The sequence below is a fragment of the Pleurodeles waltl genome, chromosome 7, assembly GCF_031143425.1.
Source record: "Pleurodeles waltl isolate 20211129_DDA chromosome 7, aPleWal1.hap1.20221129, whole genome shotgun sequence".
Classification (NCBI taxonomy): Eukaryota; Metazoa; Chordata; class Amphibia; order Caudata; family Salamandridae; genus Pleurodeles; species Pleurodeles waltl.
Genome location: NC_090446.1, coordinates 1516765678 through 1516790886, shown reverse-complemented (window position 1 = coordinate 1516790886; position 25209 = coordinate 1516765678). Strand labels below are relative to the sequence as shown.

The window sequence follows — 25209 nt, the reverse complement described above, 5'->3', positions numbered from 1 at the left end:
AGAGCTTGAAACTCCGTAGAAGAGGAGAGCAGTCCTTGTCAGTTGTATTTTATCGGCGCAGCTGTTAGCTCTGTGTTAACTAGGAAGGCAAATGGGGTTTGCAATTTGTTGTCGTTTTTTGTTTTCATGAAATCAGTCTTTTTTTAAGGAAATGAAACTGCAGCTTTGTTGGATTTCATTTTGCTTGATCTTGCTTGCAAACAGAATAGCATAGGGAAGATGTGCCCTCTGTGCCTTTTGTAAGTTTCAGCCTACTCCGGTTCACTAGTTCCAGGGGGACTCCTCTTGTAGGTAGTTTGGTGACCAGATCTGCTCAGCACCTGCGACCACTCAAGCTAAGCCAGTGGGAGGTACTTCACCATTAGTAATGCGGTAGAAAACTAGTGCTAATACTCAATATTCTAGAATGTTTGTTATTCCCACTAAAATCAAACTTCAAGTGATGGTTTAAAGTGGGTAATCACTCGCTAAAACAGCATGAAGGTGAAATGTGAGTGCACCACATTGGTCACAAGCGAAAACATCTGGATCACAAAAGAAGAGGCGAATAGAAAGCTATTGGTCTTAAAGAGTGCTGTCCATCCCAGAGGCCGCTCTGTTCTTTGCACCTGTCATACTTCCCGTGCACTTTGTTTACGAATGTGGATTGCAATGTCGATTCCCCATGGTCTCTGTGAATTGCGCCTAAATTTATAGTTCTTATGACATCAAGATCACCAAAATTGTATTTGTGGTATTTATTAAATCTGTTTTACCCCCAGACGCACAAAGCAGAAAACTTGTTGAAGGCAGATACTTATCGAAAATGGAAGGCAAGCAAGGCTGGAGAAAAGCAGGTGTCTGTGATCCTGCAGGTGAGGCTTAAGATGAGGTGGGAAATTCTTCTTGAACTGTGGAGGGTAACGTACAAGTTGTTCCTGACTTGACAGCACCATCCCGACTTGCTTTATATTCGGGGGGAGTGGGCATGGTCAGCCTGATGCCTTTATTAGGTATAGGTTCTGAAAATAGCTACAGTTTGTGTGATTGTCCAAACTGAGGTCTGTTTGAGGGCAGAGTTATATTGTCGGAGAACAGGAAACAGGTTTCATGTAGATCTTTAATAAACCGCTTTATGGGAAGTGCCAAGTTGGAGGTTAGGTATGGATGGACACCATACACTTGTTCCATCACCTGCCTGAGTCCCTGTAATGATTGAGTAGAGGAACAGTAACAGAACTAAGATTGAGGTCTTTTTAATGCATGATTGTAAAAGAAAGCAGCATTAACATCACAGTGTGTATTTCTCTTGGTAGCGGAATGTCTGGGAAAACAGTGGGTGAGAGTTAAGCTGGTCAGCCAACAGCTCTGTAAGCATCAGAGTAAAGGAAACCCGTGAGATTCTGCATCGGTTCCAAGATGGACAGTAGTAAAAGTTATGTTAGAATTAAAAGGCATTTGCAGAACACAGCTGTGATGCAGGTCGTTAATAAAAGGCTTGATAAGAGCTCTCCTTAAATAGGACAGATGCTTTCAGGTTGAGCATGGGGTGCTTTGGCTGGTTGGTGGATGGCCAAGTGCTGGAATAGCAGGAAATATTCCATGATGCAACTGTGGTCCTTTGAGGAAGTGACCTACTCGTTTCAAACTTTTCCTCTTACTTTAAAGTCTGTTTCGCATACTCTGCTTCTTTGACTAAGGGTTTAGGACTTGGTTTGTATTATTTTTCCCGCCGCTCCAAGCTTACGCTTTACTTGCCCAACTCTCTTGTGTCCCTGCAGCTCGAAAAGGCAGAGCAGATCCACAGCCTGGACATCGGAAATGAAGGCTCAGCTTTCGTCGAGGTGCTGGTTGGCCACTCCACATCCGCCAGCGAGCAGGACTATGAGGTACAGGCCCTGTGCCAGCACTGAGGAAACAGGTGGCTGTGTCCACAGCCGCAGGGTAACCGGGAGTGGCGCGAAAGCACAGCTGTATATAGATGATGATATTCTTGAATCGGTGGTTATTCAGTCTTCTGCATTAAAACCTTCCAGAGGTTCTAGGAAATCGTTAAGTGCTATATAAAACCAGTGTAGGGTTCAGACCTGAGCACTACACTATTAAAGTTGACTAGTGCTGCAGACTTGTTCACGTAAGCCCAGCCTCATGCCCATTCACTCTCTGGGCTGAAAACGTAACAGTTAACCACAACTGGTGGTAGTCCACTTAGTGGAGCAGGACTTCTGCCGAAGAGCCTGTAAATGTGACCTTGAAGGATCTGCAACTGCCTTCTGTTTGTGCCTGAATGTGGGGCACCTTCCTTCACAGTGGGCGCTTCAACGCGCTAGAAGAGGAGAGCAGTCTTTGCCAGTATTTTGTTAGTGCAGCTGTTTGTGTTCTTTAGCTTACAATGCAGGTTTATTACCTGAACGTTAGGATCTTCCTGCCATGGCGTTTTCCTGTCCCAAGTGCAATCTCCTACATTCTTGTCCCATAGTATTGAAGTACTTCAGTACATTCAGTGCCCCATCTCCTGCTGCCACGCAGCTTTCATTCCTTACACATCTTGCCTTGTCCCTTGTTGATTTTACAATGCCCCACAGCACTGATACTTTGACATCATGTCAACCTCTTACCTTCTGACACACAGACCAGAAGGAAACAGGAATGAATACAGAAATTGCACTCGTGAATCCAGAAAAAGCTTCATGCTGCAAATCCGTGTTTCCTTAACCCCACCCTTTAAATCAACATTTATTCATAGAGAGATCTCCAAAAGGTACAGACAAAGTAATGGCAATCCTGCCGAGAGAATCACACGTGCAATGAGAAACTGGTAGATGCACAGAAACCGACACATTTAAAGTTAAAGAGTAACTTAGAAAGTGAAGTGCTCCTCGCTCACAGGGGATTAGTAAATCTTTATTGTTGCTAGGCAGCACAAATGCAGTCTTCCATACCTGCCACAGAACACAGTGACCTCACATAGCTGCATTTGGCTCATGATAAATGGTTTCTAAAGAGTGCATGAGCCATGTGACAGCTCTGCCCACACAATACAACAGCTTTTTGTAACGTATATATCCGTGTAACATAAGCCAACACATAGACCCTACAGGCCAGTAGGGCCTGAGACAAGCACAGGATGAGAGCATCTGAAAAATAGAGTTCTGGAAACAGAAGAATTTAAATATTGCAACCACTGATTTTTCTTGAGACCTTGTACGTGGTCCTTTGGCTGTTCTGGAATTTTTTCTTGTCTGCATGAAACTCTGATCTACCACTTGTAGTTTTATTTTCAATACTTTCTACATAATCACTTTTTTACACAGGTAATTTTCTGTTTGTGAAGTCTATAGATGTTTTGTTTTGAACACAGTTGCCAACATGTTTTCTAAAAGCTGCATGGCGATGGACCTCCTGACAAAATAAGCCATGTGTGCAACATCCTTCACCGCCATCTGTTTCACAAACTAGGCTAATACTGTGAATAATGCACCCTTTTTTGTCAAAGGTGATACTGGTCACTTCCTCCTTCATGTCCCCATCGGAGAGCAAGAATGGGAGCAACCTGAATCGCGTCCGCATGTTTGGGCCAGACAAACTCGTGAAAGGAACAGCTGAGAAGAAATGGGACCGGGTGAAGATTGTATGCACACAGCCCTACAACAAGGTACGTGATGAAGAGCAGACGCCACCTGTGGACAGCACCAGTGCAGAACAGTGCTGTCCCTTCACAGGGGTCTGCTGGGGGTTTTGTCTGACCATTCGGTTGAGTGAACTCTGCGACACAGCTTTGTTCAATGCTGGGGAATTGTGGACCCGGTGGATTGATAGAAGTGTAATTTCAGGTTCTTGAGAAAGATGCGGTGGTTGATTTTGTTTGGCGGTGTGTCTTTGCCTCTGCACTATTAGCTGCTATGGCAGCTGTGGTTTCCCTACACTTCACTTTGAGGTAATATGCACTTTATAAGAGTTGTGAATGAGTCAAGCATTCTTCTTGGTGCCCGGATGGAGTTCTAATCTGATTATCAGGTAAAGCACATGGATTATGCTTTTGTTCCATGGCTGCAGCTGTACCATGATTGCCCCGTGACAGATTCAAGATGAGCTGCGGAGTAGTAATAATATCCATGGCAAGGAGCTATGATATCTTGACGTTTGGTTGAGCTCTCTTCATTGTGGTTTTATCCCCACGATGGAGTGCTCATCGCTGTCCTTTAAAACCCACGGGTTGTAGCTCTCAGTGGAAAGCAGTGATTGCTACTGTCATGTCTGTGTCCAGTGACAGCTACTGTGAGAATCATGGCTTATTCTATCTGTCGCTTGGAGCTGCGATTTCTAACTGTTCCACGGGAGCAATTCTACCCTCTTAAAGGGCCTGTGATTTGCATGTCCCTTGATATCTGCAGTAAGACGTGTAGGTCACCAGTTCTGGAGCTCATGCTATAGTTGCAGCATGACGGTACCTATTCCTGCTGTAGAAGACTTTATGTGCATTTCATTTGTGGATCTTCAGTTGCGCACATTCTCCTACACGCCTTTAAGACGGTTCTTGTCTGACATTGTTTAATCCCACACTGAGTCCCAGCAGATTTCCACGCTGCACGATTAATATTGAAGGTGTTTTAATTTTTTATAGAATATGTTCTGACCAGGCAAGGGGTGCTGTAGTCCTTTTTGCTTTAGTTTAGTTTCTGTGCTGTCACAAGGCGGAGGCTGCAGCGGTGTGAGGCTAGGTGTCCCTGGCCGCTGCAGAAGGACCGGTGCTTGAAAGGAGTATATGGTAGTCTGGGCGAGGAATGGCGTCTATCGGCTCTTTTACTCACAATGAACTTTACATGCTGTATTGTTGTACAGTCTCCTAACCTCTGCGTTGTTCCACCTTTCCTTTCAGAGCCTGGCTTATGGCCTCTGCTTCATTCGAATGAATTCCCCGCCAGACCCAGATGAAGTGCAGGCGGCCGCTCCCTCTATGGTACACTTCAGTCTCCTCTACATTTTACATGCTCTTTGCCACCGTCCTGATTCATGTACTGCCTTTTTAGAAATGCTCATTAATATTCATCCTGTCCAAGTACAACTTGTGAAGTGTTATAGAGATTCACAATAGGAATAACCTAGCACAGCTTAAACCAGCAATTGGGCACCGGTTGCCATGTACCGTAGTTTCTAGACTGGCACCCCTGCATGTTGGAAGAAAAGATTTATGGCTGCACTTGGGTCACTGAAATGCCTGGATTATTGAGCTAATGGCTATCACCTGTCTGGCTTATCTCTGAAAGGCAAAGCGGGTTGTTGCAGTCCGGCTGACACATGTTTTTCACACTATAAGCCAGTCTTCTTTAAAGGTGAATGACGTGGCATTCTGGAGAAGAGGACTATTCGCTTTACCAGCACATCAGTCTTCACTTCTAGGTTGCTAGTTAACCCGATAGTTGACTATGTGTGATGAAAGTAAGGTGGTCTAATGCCTTGAAACCTATTTGGAAGCGGAAGGTATAAAATACTTGATCATCAGTGCCGATCCGTAATATGCGAAGGACCGAGACACCCCGGTAGCTTCCCTAGGCCAGGGTTCTGCAAAGTCGGTCCTGGAGAGCCGGGTCCAGGCCAGATTTTTAGCATATCCACTTTTAGAAAAAAGATGTTTCAGAAATCTACAATTTACTAAATGTGGATATGCTAAAAACCTGGCATGGACCTGGCTCTCCCGGACCGACTTTGCAGAACCCTGCCCTAGGCTGTTAGAGGAAGCACGCCCCATCTGCTCAGTGACTTGCCACGTGGCTTGAATCCAGTCTCTGCGCTGCAGCCGCTCTGCTGATCTCTTTTGTTTTTCTGCAGAAGGTCACCAAGTTGGGTCAGTTCAAAGTGAAAGAAGAGGAAAGCAGCTCCCTACAGCCTGGCGCCCTCTTCTTCAACCGGGCCAGCAAGCCTAGCACTCCTTCCCCAAAAGGTGAGGGCATCAGTCTGTTATTGCTCCTCTCGCCCTGCCTGCATCTCTGCTCTCTCTCTCTGCTCTTATTCTCCTCCTTTTCTCTTCTTGACTTTCTTCTTCCCTTTTCTGCTTTTTTCACTGCATCCCTCATTTTCTCCTGTCATGCCACCCTTTTCCTTTGTTCTCGTTTCCTGGATAATAATTATTTTATTGATCAATCACACGGTATCCACTGGCAAGCAAACATCAAGTGTTAAAACATCTTAAAATTCAAAACTGCAAGTGTGAAGCACCAAAAATGGACTATCCTTGAGCTCTACCCAGCTTTATCTCCATAGCAGTATAGGTTGCTAAAGTATAAGCCCCTCTCATTTGCACAGTTTGTAAGGAAGGGCCAGATGTAGCAAAGGGTTTTTCCCATTCTGTGTCAATGGGAAAATGTGTTCGTACATATTGCCCGAAGTCCTTTGTAGGGTCCCTGTTTGTGTCAGGCATAGAGATGGTACCGTGTGAAAGTGGGAGATCAGGGGGTGAGCAAATACCTATCACAGCTAGTAGCATGCACACAAGTAGCACTGAGAGGAATTTGTTGAGAAAATGAGCAACTCCTAGAGGTCATGCCACTAATTATATAATGTGGGTGGCAATTACGTGAACTATCACAAGTACATTATAGTCATTTGAGTGTGTGCTGAGAAGTGAAGAATGTTGCCAACGAGGCTGATGCGATCAACTTCAGTCCACTTACCTGAACATTGCAAGTCATATTTTTTATATTTATGTAAAGGGCTGTGAATCAACACAATGTGTACAGTGCACCTGTACTGTTCCCACATCTCCATCAATAGGATTTCAGTTCCAAATTTTGTTTAATCTCTGGGTGGACCAATTTCATCCATATAGAATCTTGAAGAGCCCAACTTCTAGCAGGATTGCTTCAACCTCTGTTGTAAATCTTCTGTAGCATCAACCAGACTTCCTCTAAATTCTCCTTTGAACTTCTTCTTGCCTGCGTTCCTTTAAATGCGGTTCCTTGGGTATTGAAGACAGTTTAATTGTTGGTGTTTCAGAGTTCATGCCTCTGGCGTCTCTCAGAGCTTCAATGTGCGTAGAACGAATTTATGAATACATCTTTAAAACTAGTTAATTAAAAACTAATTATTATAAAACAACTCTTAAAATCCAGTTTAAAAAGAGTATCTGTTGGGCAAGAGGGATTCTTTTAGCTTGGTCAATTGCGTGTTGAAATTTTGATTATTATCCCCTTGGCTCAAGCCATGCAAAGTACCTACATTAGTTCTTATTGTCTGTTGATTTCACAAAGCCACTCCATAAGTGGCTATCAGAGCATTTGAAACATAGGCTGCTGTGTTCTTTGCAAATACAGACCCTAGACAATGAATAACAGGGGCTAGAAACCTCTAACTCTTGCTGTTGAGACCTGGGCAGCAGCATACGGTATGAGCCGACCTTTTGCCCCTGTAATTGTAGAAGCAACAGCCTGAGGTTTTCCTTTTATACGTCTATGATTGTAACACTTCTCCCAGCTCGAACAGACCAAAATGAAAGCTGAGGTATTGTATTATCAAGTCCCATGGTGTTGTGAGTTGTAGACTGGTCAAGTGTTGCCCAATGATGTAGCTAAGTAAAACCAAACTTCTGTAAAACTGTTTCTTAAAGAGGTCTTAGTCATTGTTTGCAGATTTTAAAAAAATGTTTTGTTTTTTCTCAAAGTTCTTTTAAAACCTGGTAATAACAAGTCTTAAACCGCAGGTGGCTGCATGTTTAGCTAATGTAGCCGAGTATACTGTCTGGTGCGAGTTTGTTGCACTTCCATAGATAGGTGATTCCAGGTTTTTACGTAAGGTAACTTTAAATGTCCTCTCATCATAGACTGAGCATACTTTGCTTTATACCAGTACATAAGGATAGCAGTACTCTGGGCTACAGGTTGAGACTGAATCTTGAATTACAGGCACATTTGCTACTCGTTTGTTGATGGTGCTAGTTATAAAAGCGATTTAAAGAGATTTCACTGTGTTTATTCAGCCAGGTGCTGAATTGCACTGGAAAAGCTTTCAACACACAAGTCTCTGCAGGAGATTGAGGAGCTGATGCCGTGTGCGGTCATGTGTCCAGTCTGTAGCAGAGACAGTGGTGCAGCTAAAGTTATTGCATCTATGAATGGCAATGGAGAAGTGTGGCACAATGGTTAGAGCGGCAGACCCTGTTGCAGAGATCTGGCCCGGGACCAGGGTTCAATTCCCGCCTCGGTGGGTCTTGGGCTCAATTCCCTTGGACCAGATCATTCTCGCCTCGGTGCCTAATCTAATTATTGGGTCCCACTCTGTAACTCTGGGCAATAGCTTGCTTAATCTCCACAACGGCCCTCACAGCGCTTCAATGCCTGGCTTCACCCTGGGGCTGCCCAGGAGTGGGTGCCTCACAGGGAAAAGCCAGGAGGGGTTCCACAGCGGTATGCGTACAGCGCCTTGAGACCCTAACGGGTGAGTAGTGCGCTATACAAGTGCGAAGTTTACAGTTTATGAATGGATTAAGGTGAAATTCAGCTCGCCAAAGCTCAGAAGACATGTTGAGCCCGACAGTGTTCCGTAAAGGAGCCTCTTTAGTCCAGTAAGATGCCTCTCCATTGTTTAGCAGATCTACACTGTTCCCTAAGCAGCCATTCGTTCATAGTGATTTGTTAGTAGGTTCTTAGATGTGATCCATGGCAAACACCTTTGTATTAACTGACATTTTCCGGCAACCACACAGGATGTTTGGCCATGTCTTCGCCAGTGTCCAGGCATGTTCAGTGATCATTCATTCTGATGTTTTTGCCTAGCGCTCAGTCTGGCTGACAGTGCAGTTACGCAGTGTTCGGTGGGCTGGTCTGCAAGGTCCGTGTGAGCCGTGGTTGTGCTTTTTTTGTGTCTGTCTGTTGACCTGTTTTATGGGCTGTTTTTTACTGTTGAGTTCCTTGATATTACATGAAACCATGCTTGCAACATCAAATACAAATGCATGCGGTATCCCACGCCCTGCAAAACACTTATAAGTCTGCCTTTACAAGTATAAACTGCCCCGGTATCCAAATGTGGAAAACTTTTTTCACTATCCATTTCAATATTCAGGGCCACTTTTATTTTGCTGCCAAGGCCTATTATCTGCCCCAGTCAGAGCACAGTCCAGCACAGGTCCAGCACAGGTTTGTTCCAAGATGGAGAAATAGAGCCCTACAGAAGTGCTTGATTTAATATAGTTTGGGCATCTTCAGTCCTGACTTTCGATCATCCCACAGGTATAGTTTTATGACCTGGTTGACCTTGATCACTAATGAGTGAAGGACACTGATGGGGAGCATCCCGAAGATGTAATTTAAGCATTTCTAATAGATTGCACACTGCCATACTTGGGGATTTCTCACATGACGAAGGAAGAACACTGCCCTGCTAAAGACTAGACGGGACCTGATGCAAAAAGAAGGGACATTTTGCCACAGTGTGCAGAGAGCAGCCTCGGGATCAGTGGGGATGGGTAAACGGTGTGATGTGTGCGAGTGATGGTGGATATGAAAGGAAAAACAAAAATGTATCCAAGTATTTGGATGTGGAAACAGTGTGGGGGGGGTTAGAACACACCACTATACAGCTATTTGGGCCACAAGATTGATGTTGTGGAATATATTTGATCTTACATACATTTTAAATACAGTATAACAAAGGTTTAAAGTGTTAGTGGCTGAGAAGTGAGAATCCGCTACTGATAGCTCAGTCTCGGCACGGTTTCAGGCTGGGAACAGGAGTCCCTACCACACGATCTGCAAGGTTTACAGTCGCCGTAAGAGGAACAAGCAGTGGGAGTAGCGCTCTGAATCTGCTGTAAAGGTCGCTGAAAGAAAAGAACAGGCACAGCACACATGGATGGAACTGATGAGGCTTCGATCGGTCATGTCTGGGGTGGTGTGAAGCCTGCGCAGAGCCGCACGCTGTTACCCGCCAGCCCATGGGGGCACTCCGATTGAAAATCTCCAAATACAGTCTGGAGCCTAGGGATATTCCCAAAGTGAGGAATCAGCGGTTAGACACACCCATCAGACTAATGCAGAGCAAGCTAGAAAAAAGAATAGGCAATTACGGGCAACCAAGATTCCAAAGCTATTTCTCGTCCTACTAAGATAGGAGGCATTATCCAGTGGTAACATTTGTTAGTAATGGAACATTAAGAACTCGCGGTCTGCTTTTTTGCTTGCTGTGTACAGATCTATACTGTTAGCCCACTTCATCCATCTTTTGGTCAGAATCTAGTTGGAAAATGCTCCATCTTTTCCAGAGGTTTAAAAACAAAAAAAGTATTTTGTGTAGAATATTTTCTTATGCCCTCTGAATGAAAAAATGCACTACATTTATCTCCTCTTTTAGGAGAAATTGCAATCAAGAAATTATGTATTCCTCCTATCTTAAGTAGAGGTGGCGTGGGTAGCAAATTTTTTTTGAACCTCAACACCAAAGGATTCTGAAATATTGGCCCCTTCAGTGCCACATGCTGTTGCGAGCATCAAGTGTGTGTCACTGTCTTTTGGGGGTGAAGGGTGCAGAATCATGGTGTTCTTCAGCATTTGGTTTGCTATGTTTAGACTTGTTCTTCACCCTCAGGGTTTACTGTTTTAGGGACATATGCTTACAACTTGACCACTATCTTTTGCAATTCTGTGTCCTCAAATATCTCTTGAATCCTTTGGAGTCCGAATTCTCGACAGTTTGAAGAAATCTGGTTTAGCTAGTCTTTTTGAAATCGTATGTGACAGGCTAAATAAATTCAAGCTTGTGCTATACACATGGGCTTCATGTTGTTTCTTTGATTTCTCTGTATCACAGCAAAACATCTTTTTCACTACACTGCTGAGAAGCAACAACTGCTTGTTTGTAGCAGGCTTGTATATTTATAATAGTATTGTAAAACATTACACCTTTTACTACTCACAAAAGGTTTTAAACACCCCTCACATTTTCCTCTTTTATACTTTCAAAACAACTATTCTGCTCATGACCCCAGTTATACCCTGCATTCTTCTTGAACAAATCATGAAATAGATCCACATTTATTGGAATAATTTTCTATTAGCTTGCGTAAAATTAATTCAAGCCAAAGACTGACATCAGTTGCTCCTTGTTGATAGGTCATTCTTTGGCACTATTTCCAACTTGCAGCTTCTGGGTCCCCAGTACTCAACCTCAAAATTGCTCTTCTCGTGCTTGATAGTTAACCCTGGATTCCAGAATATGGGCAACACCTCCTCCATTTGCTGTCATGCTCCTCTATGCCTTGACCAAAAACTAGAATGTTAGCTTGGAAAACTCTTCCCCAGTCAACACCCTTCTGTATTTCAGTCATCGATCTTTAGAACACTGCAGATGCGCTGGCCATCCGAACTGGCGTACATATTTATTGGTATGCATTTCAGGCACGATGAAGCCTGTAAAATGTTGAGAATCCTCTTGAAGTTCACTTTGGTGGTAAGTACACATTAGGTTGATTGTTGAGAATACAGATGCTCCTGCCACAAATGACAAATCCTGGAAATTTGGCAAGGGGAAACTGTCAACCCATACTGTGTCATTAAGACAGCTCCACATAGGAATTAAATTCCACGATTCCTTAAGGAAAATCAGTACTGGCGAAAGCCAGTCTAAAGAATTTATTAGTTCAGTTATGATCTCTTATCACAAGTCTTGTAAAATTACTTAAACTTTATCCCTGTAAGACAGTAGCACATTCCTCAACACATTTTCACTTGTCACAATTCTTTTGTTGGTGAAATTCCAGAGCTCTTCTCCAAAAAATGTCCTTAAATAATCTTCCAATCGTAGCATATCTTTCTACTGTACACTTAGGGCAGATGTAGCAAAGGTTTTTACCCATTCTGTGTCTATGGGAAAAAGTGTTCGTACATATGCCCCTTAATCTCACCTACAGCATGCAACAGGGAATTAGCTTTCATACCCAACCATATGCTCAATTCTTGTGTGGTCAGTCCAGCACGACTCTGATTACGACTCTTAAGTTATCCAAAACCCTCATGAACTTGAAGTTGATCTTGGTCTGGGTGACGAATCTCTACATCACCAAAAACAAGAAGAGGTTGTGGTCGAAGCACAGGTCTTATTCCCACTGAAAGTTGTGGGGAAAGTCTTGGTACTATAACTGTCCCTGACACAGTCCACTTAACATTCTAAGACTTTAAGTCAAAGTCCAAATGAAAACATAAAGTGCCGAAGCAGCACTCTATCCCACCCTTCCAACCTATTTCGAAAGTGAAGATACAAGGGTGTCAAGCTAAACTTTGAAGTACCCGGTTTTGTAAACAGTTCCTCAGTATGTCCCAACCACTGAGAGTTTGATGGCCATCTTTCACTCCACAGTAGATAGCGGCTTCACAGGGAGGCTGTGCTGCAAATATTAAGTAGGATTCCATCCGCTTTGGGCATTCCTTTGGACCCATGGGAAACACCGGGACCTCCAGAGGGATTACTATTAGCAGGCCTTCCCCAACACTTTCTGTGCCATTGACACCCATTTGTGGGCCATACCAACTCAATTACAGACTTCCAAACTGATTCCCAAGACAGACCCCAAACTAAAATTGTCCCAAGCCCATCTGATGTCATGCTACAAGATCTCAAAGGTGCAACCAGTCATTATGCAACCGGCCTCAAACCCTTTGCGTCTGTCCTTATGTAGCTGTCAGTAAAGGCTCCCTTTTCTTTTTGGTTGTGACTCAGTACAAGAAACACAAAGGGTTCCCAAGACACTGATGAGAAGAATGATCTGTTTCTCCCCCTCATTATAATTCTGATACATTGTACTTAGATTTATAAAATGCTAGAGGGTTGGACACCTCACTTGGAATTGAGCTAGACTCGTCCCATGGGCCACAAACAGAAGAAGGTGCATTATTTGCAGCGTGGTCCGTAGGATGGCTGATATGCTGGAGCTGCAGCTGTCCTCCATTGAGACAAAAACACATGATCTAACAGAAAATCCTCCAACTAAGCCAGATGTTGCTGTGCTGCCAGTTCAAGTTTAATTTCAAGCTTTTTTTTAATAAATTGCATAGTAAATAAATCCATTACTCCAGCAATAAAAACAGAGACGGTATTACAAATTTGGAATAAATGGTGTACAGAACACCCATAGTCATTTACATAATGATTTCTCATTCATTTGTATTAAAATAACCTTGGATTACCAGTAAAGTGCTCCGCGTTCTCATGAAATAGTAAATGTAAACGTAGCTGTGTGACGGTGCAGAGGGATTAGTGCTAGCCGCAATAATCTCTGTGCAGTTTTGTAAGGAAATGCCTCCTTGGCATGGTTGCCCCCTGACTTTTTGCCTTTGCTGATGCTATGTTTACAATTGAAAGTGTGCTGAGGCCTGCTAACCAGGCCCCAGCACCAGTGTTCTTTCCCTAACCTGTACTTTTGTATCCACAATTGGCAGACCCTGGCATCCAGATAAGTCCCTTGTAACTGGTACTTCTAGTACCAAGGGCCCTGATGCCAAGGAAGGTCTCTAAGGGCTGCAGCATGTCTTATGCCACCCTGGAGACCTCTCACTCAGCACAGACACACTGCTTGCCAGCTTGTGTGTGCTAGTGAGGACAAAACGAGTAAGTCGACATGGCACTCCCCTCAGGGTGCCATGCCAGCCTCTCACTGCCTATGCAGTATAGGTAAGACACCCCTCTAGCAGGCCTTACAGCCCTAAGGCAGGGTGCACTATACCATAGGTGAGGGTGCCAGTGCATGAGCATGGTACCCCTACAGTGTCTAAACAAAACCTTAGACATTGTAAGTGCAGGGTAGCCATAAGAGTATATGGTCTGGGAGTTTGTCAACCACGAACTCCACAGCACCATAATGGCTACACTGAAAACTGGGAAGTTTGGTATCAAACTTCTCAGCACAATAAATGCCCACTGATGCCAGTGTACATTTTATTGTAAAATACACCCCAAAGGGCACCTTAGAGGTGCCCCCTGAAACTTAACCGACTATCTGTGTAGGCTGACTAGTTTTAGCAGCCTGCCACAAACCGAAACATGTTGCTGGCCCCATGGGGAGAGTGCCTTTGTCACTCTGAGGCCAGTAACAAAGCCTGCACTGGGTGGAGATGCTAACACCTCCCCCAGGCAGGAATTGTCACACCTGGCGGTGAGCCTCAAAGGCTCACCTCCTTTGTGCCAACCCAGCAGGACACTCCAGCTAGTGGAGTTGCCCGCCCCCTCCGGCCAGGCCCCACTTTTGGCGGCAAGGCCGGAGAAAATAATGAGAAAAACAAGGAGGAGTCACTGGCCAGTCAGGACAGCCCCTAAGGTGTCCTGAGCTGAAGTGACTCTAACTTTTAGAAATCCTCCATCTTGCAGATGGAGGATTCCCCCAATAGGGTTAGGATTGTGACCCCCTCCCCTTGGGAGGAGGCACAAAGAGGGTGTACCCACCCTCAGGGCTAGTAGCCATTGGCTACTAACCCCCCAGACCTAAACACGCCCTTAAATTTAGTATTTAAGGGCTACCCTGAACCCTAGAAAATTAGATTCCTGCAACTACAAGAAGAAGGACTGCCTAGCTGAAAACTCCTGCAGAGGAAGACCAGAAGACGACTACTGCCTTGGCTCCAGAAACTCACCGGCCTGTCTCCTGCCTTCCAAAGATCCTGCTCCAGCGACGCCTTCCAAAGGGACCAGCGACCTCGACATCCTCTGAGGACTGCCCCTGCTTCGAAAAGACAAGAAACTCCCGAGGACAGCGGACCTGCTCCAAGAAAGGCTGCAACTTTGTTTCCAGCAGCTTTGAAAGAACCCTGCAAGCTCCCCGCAAGAAGCGTGAGACTTGCAACACTGCACCCGGCGACCCCGACTCGGCTGGTGGAGATCCAACACCTCAGGAGGGACCCCAGGACTACTCTGATACTGTGAGTACCAAAACCTGTCCCCCCTGAGCCCCCACAGCGCCGCCTGCAGAGGGAATCCCGAGGCTTCCCCTGACCGCGACTCTTTGAATCCAAAGTCCCGACGCCTGGGAGAGACCCTGCACCCGCAGCCCCCAGGACCCGAAGGACCGGACTTTCACTAGAGAAGTGACCCCCAGGAGTCCCTCTCCCTTGCCCAAGTGGAGGTTTCCCCGAGGAACCCCCCCCTTGCCTGCCTGCAGCGCTGAAGAGATCCCGAGATCTCTCATAGACTAACCTTGCGAACCCGACGCTTGTTTCTACACTGCACCCGGCCGCCCCCGCGCTGCTGAGGGTGAAATTTCTGTGTGGGCTTGTGTCCCCCCCGGTGCCCTACAAAACCCCCCTGGTCTGCCCTCCGAAGACGCGGGTACTTACCTGCAAGCAGACCGGAACCGGGGCACCCCCTTCTCTCCATTCTAGCCTATGTGTTTTGGGCACCACTTTGAACTCTGCACCTGACCGGCCCTGAGCTGCTGGTGTGGTGACTTTGGGGTTGCTCTGAACCCCCAACGGTGGGCTACCTTGGACCAAGAACTGAACCCTGTAAGTGTCTTACTTACCTGGTAAAACTAACAAAAACTTACCTCCCCCAGGAACTGTGAAAATTGCACTAAGTGTCCACTTTTAAAACAGCTATTTGTCAATAACTTGAAAAGTATACATGCAATTTTTATGATTTGAAGTTCCTAATGTACTTGCCTGAAATACCTTTCAAACAAGATATTACATGTTAAATTTGAACCTGTGGTTCTTAAAATAAACTAAGAAAAGATATTTTTCTATACAAAAACCTATTGGCTGGATTTGTCTCTGAGTGTGTGTACCTCATTTATTGTCTATGTGTATGTACAACAAATGCTTAACACTACTCCTTGGATAAGCCTACTGCTCGACCACACTACCACAAGATAGAGCATTAGTATTATCTATTTTTACCACTATTTTACCTCTAAGGGGAACCCTTGGACTCTGTGCATGCTATTCCTTACTTTGAAATAGCACATACAGAGCCAACTTCCTACATTGGTGGATCAGCGGTGGGGTACAAGACTTTGCATTTGCTGGACTACTCAGCCAATACCTGATCACACGACAAATTCCAAAATTGTCATTAGAAATTGATTTTTGCAATTTGAAAAGTTTTCTAAATTCTTAAAAGACCTGCTAGGGCCTTGTGTTAGATCCTGGTTAGCATTTCTTTTAGAGTTTAAAAGTTTGTAAAAGTTTGAATTAGATTCTAGAACCAGTTGTAGATTCTTAAAAAGTATTCCAACTTTTAGAAGCAAAATGTCTAGCACAGATGTGACTGTGGTGGAACTCGACACCACACCTTACCTCCATCTTAAAATGAGGGAGCTAAGGTCACTCTGTAAAATAAAGAAAATAACAATGGGCCCCAAACCTACCAAAATACAGCTCCAGGAGCTTTTGGCAGAGTTTGAAAAGGCCAACCCCTCTGAGGGTGGCAACTCAGAGGAAGAGGATAGTGACTTGGAGGAAAATTCCCCCCTACCAGTCCTATCTAGGGAGAACAGGGTCCCTCAAACCCTGACTCCAAAAATAATAGTCAGAGATGCTGGTTCCCTCACAGGAGAGACCAACACCTCTGAAATCACTGAGGATAACCCCAGTGAAGAGGACATCCAGTTAGCCAGGATGGCCAAAAGATTGGCTTTGGAAAGACAGATCCTAGCCATAGAGAGGGAAAGACAAGAGATGGGCCTAGGACCCATCAATGGTGGCAGCAACATAAATAGGGTCAGAGATTCTCCTGACATGTTGAAAATCCCTAAAGGGATTGTAACTAAATATGAAGATGGTGATGACATCACCAAATGGTTCACAGCTTTTGAGAGGGCTTGTGTAACCAGAAAAGTGAACAGATCTCACTGGGGTGCTCTCCTTTGGGAAATGTTCACAGGAAAGTGTAGGGATAGACTCCTCACACTCTCTGGACAAGATGCAGAATCTTATGACCTCATGAAGGGTACCCTGATTGAGGGCTTTGGATTCTCCACTGAGGAGTATAGGATTAGATTCAGGGGGGCTCAAAAATCCTCGAGCCAGACCTGGGTTGACTTTGTAGACTACTCAGTGAAAACACTAGATGGTTGGATTCAAGGCAGTGGTGTAAGTAATTATGATGGGCTGTACAATTTATTTGTGAAAGAGCACCTATTGAGTAATTGTTTCAATGATAAACTGCATCAGCATCTGGTAGACCTAGGACCAATTTCTCCCCAAGAATTGGGAAAGAAGGCGGACCATTGGGTCAAGACAAGGGTGTCCAAGACTTCAACAGGGGGTGACCAAAAGAAAGGGGTCACAAAGACTCCCCAGGGGAAGGGTGATGAGACAACCAAAACTAAAAATAGTAAAGAGTCTTCTACAGGCCCCCAAAAACCTGCACAGGAGGGTGGGCCCAGAGCCTCTTCACAAAACAATGGGTACAAGGGTAAAAACTTTGATCCCAAAAAGGCCTGGTGTCATAGCTGTAAACAGCATGGACACCAAACTGGAGACAAGGCCTGTCCCAAGAAAGGTTCCACTCCAAACTCCCATCCAGGTAACACTGGTATGGCTAGTCTCCAAGTGGGATCCACAGTGTGCCCAGAGCAAATCAGGGTCCACACTGAAGCTACTCTAGTTTCTGAGGGTGGGGTGGATTTAGCCACACTAGCTGTCTGGCCGCCTAACATGCTAAAATACAGACAGCAACTCTTAATTAATGGGACTAGAATAGAGGGCCTGAGGGATACAGGTGCCAGTGTCACCATGGTGACAGAGAAACTGGTTTCCCCTGGCCAATACCTGACTGGAAAAACTTACACAGTCACCAACGCTGACAATCAGAGAAAAGTACATCCCATGGCAATGGTTACTTTAGAATGGGGAGGGGTCAATGGCCTGAAACAGGTGGTGGTCTCCTCAAATATCCCAGTGGACTGTCTGCTTGGAAATGACCTGGAGTCCTCAGCATGGGCTGAGGTAGAACTAAAAACCCATGCAGCAATGCTGGGTATCCCTGAACTGGTGTGTGTGAAAACAAGAGCACAGTGCAAGGCACAGGGTGAACAAGTAGAGCTGGAGTCTGGAAGAATGGCCCAGCCTACCAAGAGAACAGGAAAGTCAGTTGGGAAACCAACTGCAACACAGCAAAAGAAAGGGAACCTCTCTTCTCAGGAAGAAGTTCTGCCCTCTGAGGGAACTGAGCCTTTGGAGCTTGAACCTTATCAGGTTGAGCTCTTAGGCCCAGGGGGACCCTCAAGGGAGGAGCTGTGTAAGGGACAAGAAACCTGTCCCTCTCTTGAAGGCCTTAGGCAGCAAGCTGCTGAAGAGTCCAAAGGCAAGAAAAATGGAACACATAGGGTCTATTGGGAAGATGGACTCCTGTACACTGAGGCCAGAGACCCCAAACCTGGTGCCACTAGGAGAGTGGTAGTGCCTCAGCTGTTCAGGAAGTTCATCCTAACATTGGCCCATGACATTCCCCTTGCTGGACATTTGGGACAAACCAAGACGTGGGAGAGGTTAGTCAACCACTTCTACTGGCCCAATATGTCCAACATGGTTAAGGAGTTTTGCCTCTCCTGCCCCACCTGTCAAGCCAGTGGTAAGACAGGTGGGCATCCAAAGGCCCCCCTCATTCCACTTCCAGTGGTGGGGGTTCCCTTTGAAAGAGTGGGTGTGGACATAGTTGGTCCACTAGAACCTCCCACAGCCTCAGGAAATATGTATATCCTGGTAGTAGTGGATCATGCTACCAGGTATCCTGAAGCTATTCCCCTTAGGTCGACTACTGCCCCTGCAGTAGCCAAGGCCCTCATTGGTATCTTTACCAGAGTGGGTTTCCCTAAGGAGGTGGTGTCTGACAGAGGTACCAACTTCATGTCAGCATACCTAAAGCACATGTGGAATGAGTGTGGGGTGACTTATAAATTCACTACACCATACCATCCACAAACTAATGGCTTAGTTGAGAGATTCAACAAGACATTAAAGGGCATGATCATGGGGCTCCCAGAAAAACTCAAAAGGAGATGGGATGTCCTCTTGCCATGTCTGCTTTTCGCTTACAGAGAGGTGCCACAGAAGGGAGTAGGATTCTCACCCTTTGAACTTCTGTTTGGTCATCCTGTAAGAGGACCACTTGCTCTTGTTAAAGAAGGCTGGGAGAGACCTCTCCATGAGCCTAAACAAGACATAGTGGACTATGTACTTGGCCTTCGCTCTAGAATGGCAGAGTACATGGAAAAGGCAACCAAAAACCTTGAGGCCAGCCAACAGCTCCAGAAGTTTTGGTATGACCAAAAGGCTGCACTGGTTGAGTTCCAACCAGGGCAGAAAGTCTGGGTTCTGGAGCCTGTGGCTCCCAGGGCACTCCAGGACAAATGGAGTGGCCCTTACCCAGTACTAGAAAGGAAGAGTCAGGTCACCTACCTGGTGGACCTGGGCACAAGCAGGAGCCCCAAGAGGGTGATCCATGTGAACCGCCTTAAGCTCTTCCATGACAGGGCTGATGTCAACCTGTTGATGGTAACAGATGAGGATCAGGAGGCAGAGAGTGAACCTCTCCCTGATCTTCTGTCATCAGACCCAAAAGATGGCACAGTAGATGGAGTGATCTACTCAGACACCCTCTCTGGCCAACAGCAAGCTGATTGTAGGAGAGTCCTACAACAGTTTCCTGAACTCTTCTCCTTAACCCCTGGTCAGACACACCTGTGTACCCATGATGTGGACACAGGAGACAGCATGCCTGTCAACAACAAAATCTTTAGACAATCTGACCATGTTAAGGAAAGCATCAAGGTGGAAGTCCACAAGATGCTGGAATTGGGAGTAATTGAGCGCTCTGACAGTCCCTGGGCTAGCCCAGTGGTCTTAGTCCCCAAACCTCACACCAAAGATGGAAAGAAAGAGATGAGGTTTTGTGTGGACTACAGAGGGCTCAATTCTGTCACCAAGACAGATGCTCATCCAATTCCAAGAGCTGATGAGCTCATAGATAAATTAGGTGCTGCCAAATTCTTAAGTACCTTTGACTTGACAGCAGGGTACTGGCAAATAAAAATGGCACCTGGAGCAAAAGAGAAAACAGCATTCTCCACACCTGATGGGCATTATCAGTTTACTGTTATGCCCTTTGGTTTAAAGAATGCCCCTGCCACCTTCCAAAGGTTGGTGAATCAAGTCCTTGCTGGCTTGGAGTCCTTTAGCACAGCTTATCTTGATGATATTGCTGTCTTTAGCTCCACCTGGCAGGATCACCTGGTCCACCTGAAGAAGGTTTTGAAGGCTCTGCAATCTGCAGGCCTCTCTATCAAGGCATCCAAATGCCAGATAGGGCAGGGAACTGTGGTTTACTTGGGCCACCTTGTAGGTGGAGGCCAAGTTCAGCCACTCCAACCCAAGATCCAGACTATTCTGGACTGGGTAGCTCCAAAAACCCAGACTCAAGTCAGGGCATTCCTTGGCTTGACTGGGTATTACAGGAGGTTTGTGAAGGGATATGGATCCATTGTGACAGCCCTCACTGAACTCACCTCCAAGAAAATGCCCAAGAAAGTGAACTGGACTGTGGAATGCCAACAGGCCTTTGACACCCTGAAACAAGCAATGTGCTCAGCACCAGTTCTAAAAGCTCCAGATTATTCTAAGCAGTTCATTGTGCAGACTGATGCCTCTGAACATGGGATAGGGGCAGTTTTGTCCCAAACAAATGATGATGGCCTTGACCAGCCTGTTGCTTTCATTAGCAGGAGGTTACTCCCCAGGGAGCAGCGTTGGAGTGCCATTGAGAGGGAGGCCTTTGCTGTGGTTTGGTCCCTGAAGAAGCTGAGACCATACCTCTTTGGGACTCACTTCCTAGTTCAAACTGACCACAGACCTCTCAAATGGCTGATGCAAATGAAAGGTGAAAATCCTAAACTGTTGAGGTGGTCCATCTCCCTACAGGGAATGGACTTTATAGTGGAACACAGACCTGGGACTGCCCATGCCAATGCAGATGGCCTTTCCAGGTTCTTCCACTTAGAAAATGAAGACTCTCTTGGGAAAGGTTAGTCTCATCCTCTTTCGTTTGGGGGGGGGTTGTGTAAGGAAATGCCTCCTTGGCATGGTTGCCCCCTGACTTTTTGCCTTTGCTGATGCTATGTTTACAATTGAAAGTGTGCTGAGGCCTGCTAACCAGGCCCCAGCACCAGTGTTCTTTCCCTAACCTGTACTTTTGTATCCACAATTGGCAGACCCTGGCATTCAGATAAGTCCCTTGTAACTGGTACTTCTAGTACCAAGGGCCCTGATGCCAAGGAAGGTCTCTAAGGGCTGCAGCATGTCTTATGCCACCCTGGAGACCTCTCACTCAGCACAGACACACTGCTTGCCAGCTTGTGTGTGCTAGTGAGGACAAAACGAGTAAGTCGACATGGCACTCCCCTCAGGGTGCCATGCCAGCCTCTCACTGCCTATGCAGTATAGGTCAGACACCCCTCTAGCAGGCCTTACAGCCCTAAGGCAGGGTGCACTATACCATAGGTGAGGGTGCCAGTGCATGAGCATGGTACCCCTACAGTGTCTAAACAAAACCTTAGACATTGTAAGTGCAGGGTAGCCATAAGAGTATATGGTCTGGGAGTTTGTCAACCACGAACTCCACAGCACCATAATGGCTACACTGAAAACTGGGAAGTTTGGTATCAAACTTCTCAGCACAATAAATGCCCACTGATGCCAGTGTACATTTTATTGTAAAATACACCCCAGAGGGCACCTTAGAGGTGCCCCCTGAAACTTAACCGACTATCTGTGTAGGCTGACTAGTTTTAGCAGCCTGCCACAAACCGAGACATGTTGCTGGCCCCATGGGGAGAGTGCCTTTGTCACTCTGAGGCCAGTAACAAAGCCTGCACTGGGTGGAGATGCTAACACCTCCCCCAGGCAGGAATTGTCACACCTGGCGGTGAGCCTCAAAGGCTCACCTCCTTTGTGCCAACCCAGCAGGACACTCCAGCTAGTGGAGTTGCCCGCCCCCTCCGGCCAGGCCCCACTTTTGGCGGCAAGGCCGGAGAAAATAATGAGAAAAACAAGGAGGAGTCACTGGCCAGTCAGGACAGCCCCTAAGGTGTCCTGAGCTGAAGTGACTCTAACTTTTAGAAATCCTCCATCTTGCAGATGGAGGATTCCCCCAATAGGGTTAGGATTGTGACCCCCTCCCCTTGGGAGGAGGCACAAAGAGGGTGTACCCACCCTCAGGGCTAGTAGCCATTGGCTACTAACCCCCCAGACCTAAACACGCCCTTAAATTTAGTATTTAAGGGCTACCCTGAACCCTAGAAAATTAGATTCCTGCAACTACAAGAAGAAGGACTGCCTAGCTGAAAACTCCTGCAGAGGAAGACCAGAAGACGACTACTGCCTTGGCTCCAGAAACTCACCGGCCTGTCTCCTGCCTTCCAAAGATCCTGCTCCAGCGACGCCTTCCAAAGGGACCAGCGACCTCGACATCCTCTGAGGACTGCCCCTGCTTCGAAAAGACAAGAAACTCCCGAGGACAGCGGACCTGCTCCAAGAAAGGCTGCAACTTTGTTTCCAGCAGCTTTGAAAGAACCCTGCAAGCTCCCCGCAAGAAGCGTGAGACTTGCAACACTGCACCCGGCGACCCCGTCTCGGCTGGTGGAGATCCAACACCTCAGGAGGGACCCCAGGACTACTCTGATACTGTGAGTACCAAAACCTGTCCCCCCTGAGCCCCCACAGCGCGGCCTGCAGAGGGAATCCCGAGGCTTCCCTGACCGCGACTCTTTGAATCCAAAGTCCCGACGCCTGGGAGAGACCCTGCACCCGCAGCCCCCAGGACCCGAAGGACCGGACTTTCACTAGAGAAGTGACCCCCAGGAGTCCCTCTCCCTTGCCCAAGTGGAGGTTTCCCCGAGGAACCCCCCCTTGCCTGCCTGCAGCGCTGAAGAGATCCCGAGATCTCTCATAGACTAACCTTGCGAACCCGACGCTTGTTTCTACACTGCACCCGGCCGCCCCCGCGCTGCTGAGGGTGAAATTTCTGTGTGGGCTTGTGTCCCCCCCGGTGCCCTACAAAACCCCCCTGGTCTGCCCTCCGAAGACGCGGGTACTTACCTGCAAGCAGACCGGAACCGGGGCACCCCCTTCTCTCCATTCTAGCCTATGTGTTTTGGGCACCACTTTGAACTCTGCACCTGACCGGCCCTGAGCTGCTGGTGTGGTGACTTTGGGGTTGCTCTGAACCCCCAACGGTGGGCTACCTTGGACCAAGAACTGAACCCTGTAAGTGTCTTACTTACCTGGTAAAACTAACAAAAACTTACCTCCCCCAGGAACTGTGAAAATTGCACTGTGTCCACTTTTAAAACAGCTATTTGTCAATAACTTGAAAAGTATACATGCAATTTTTATGATTTGAAGTTCCTAATGTACTTACCTGAAATACCTTTCAAACAAGATATTACATGTTAAATTTGAACCTGTGGTTCTTAAAATAAACTAAGAAAAGATATTTTTCTATACAAAAACCTATTGGCTGGATTTGTCTCTGAGTGTGTGTACCTCATTTATTGTCTATGTGTATGTACAACAAATGCTTAACACTACTCCTTGGATAAGCCTACTGCTCGACCACACTACCACAAGATAGAGCATTAGTATTATCTATTTTTACCACTATTTTACCTCTAAGGGGAACCCTTGGACTCTGTGCATGCTATTCCTTACTTTGAAATAGCACATACAGAGCCAACTTCCAACAAGTTTTATGAAAATGGCAGTGCACGGCCGCAACAGTCTAGGCCAGACACAGCTCAGCTTTCCAACTCCTTCGTTATGAGCCTGACTGGGAGTGGCTGTACTCATTGTGCATAATATCCTGCCGCTGCTCTGTTGTCATTTGCCTGGAAACAAATAATCAAGGCAGGTGGGATGCTTACCCTTCTGAAGCTGTGTCTTGACTGTACAAAATGAAGTAAAGTGACATGCCTGCCTGTCTGTCTCTGCAAAGTAAGTTAAGATCCTCGATGTTTTTATTGCACATTATGTCCTGTGTAGACTGTCAGCCAGCTGGGTCGGTGTGCACGGGATCTAGGCTAGTCTCAGTTTCAAGAGCTGTTTTCTCATGTTTTCCCTCAACTCTCATTAGGTATTTCACCTGCAGTTCAGCCGTGTCCCCGTTGGTTTAAAACAAGCTGCAACAGCTCGTCTACAGTGGCATAGCCCCTTGCTGTTGAACATCGCTTTTAGTATTGTCCTATGATCCTCTAGTGTGGACTTGCATGAACTGATTTTGTGAGCATTATTTCAAGTCCTTGCCCGCATAGCAGACATAGCTCCCTTTGCTTAATGTGTTGCCATGGCGACAGATGTAAGAGTGAGGGAAGGCACCCCAGGCAATATTTCAGGAACCTCTCTTTGAAATAAGCATTAGCCCCAGAGTCGAGGGGCAATTGGGATTTCAACACAGTGTAGCCGGCTGTTGTCATCCAAGCGTGCTGTCACTTTGAAGATGCTTCTTTATCAGTCAGCATTGAAACTCACTTGATTAGTTTGTTCACTTTTTTTCAAATTGAAAATAGCTGAACTATGCGTCCCATACTGAGTTTAGACCAAGAGTTGCCAACGAAAATGTGACGTAGTTTCTAGCTGGGGAATGGGCTCTCATGCCAATTTCCTGCCACAGATAATAGTTTACAGTTTGCGTGCTGGCATTTTGTAACTTACAAAGGCATTTGGTAAACACCCCTTGCCTGGCCAAGGTTTGTTTTGTTAGCCTGAATTCCAGCCTCAGCTAAGGCACTGACATATGCTGAGACAGTTGGAATAAGGACCTAAAGGTTTTGGCTATGATCTTATCAGGAGGAGGCCATCTTTTCACCTTGAGGCCTTGTAGTAAAGTACCCTTTTTGACATGGTCACCCCCCCCACATGTTTGCCACTGGTACTGAGGTTTTCGACTAAAGATGCGCTGGTTTCCTGCTAACCAGGTTCCCAGTGCCAGTTCTCTTTCCCTCAAACAAGGTAAACTAACCTAATTTTGTATAATTTGTACACACATAGTAAATGGTACCCCTGATACCTAGGGCACGGGTACCAAAGAGGGTCCCTAAGAGCTGCAGCATGTATTATGCCACTCAAAGGGACCCCCCTACAAATTGTACACAGCCTGCCATCACAGACAGCGAGTCATGGTGCAAGCCATGAGTGAAAACATGTGTGTGCCATGCTCCAGTCCCAGCATCTAAATATATGTAAGTTGCCCCAACAGCAAACC

General features: G+C 46.2%; 1 protein-coding gene across 2 annotated transcripts in view; it reads left to right on the top strand.

The window, feature by feature from the left end:
* XRCC1 (X-ray repair cross complementing 1) overlaps positions 1-25209 on the top strand; it is a 215217-nt gene that overhangs the window by 13994 nt on the left and 176014 nt on the right. For both annotated transcript variants that reach the window (XM_069201327.1, XM_069201328.1), the window contains exons 2-6: positions 762-854; positions 1761-1868; positions 3476-3634; positions 4859-4939; positions 5809-5920. In XM_069201327.1, the coding sequence (XP_069057428.1) occupies positions 762-854; positions 1761-1868; positions 3476-3634; positions 4859-4939; positions 5809-5920 (553 nt within the window). The remainder of the gene's footprint in view (positions 1-761; positions 855-1760; positions 1869-3475; positions 3635-4858; positions 4940-5808; positions 5921-25209) is intronic.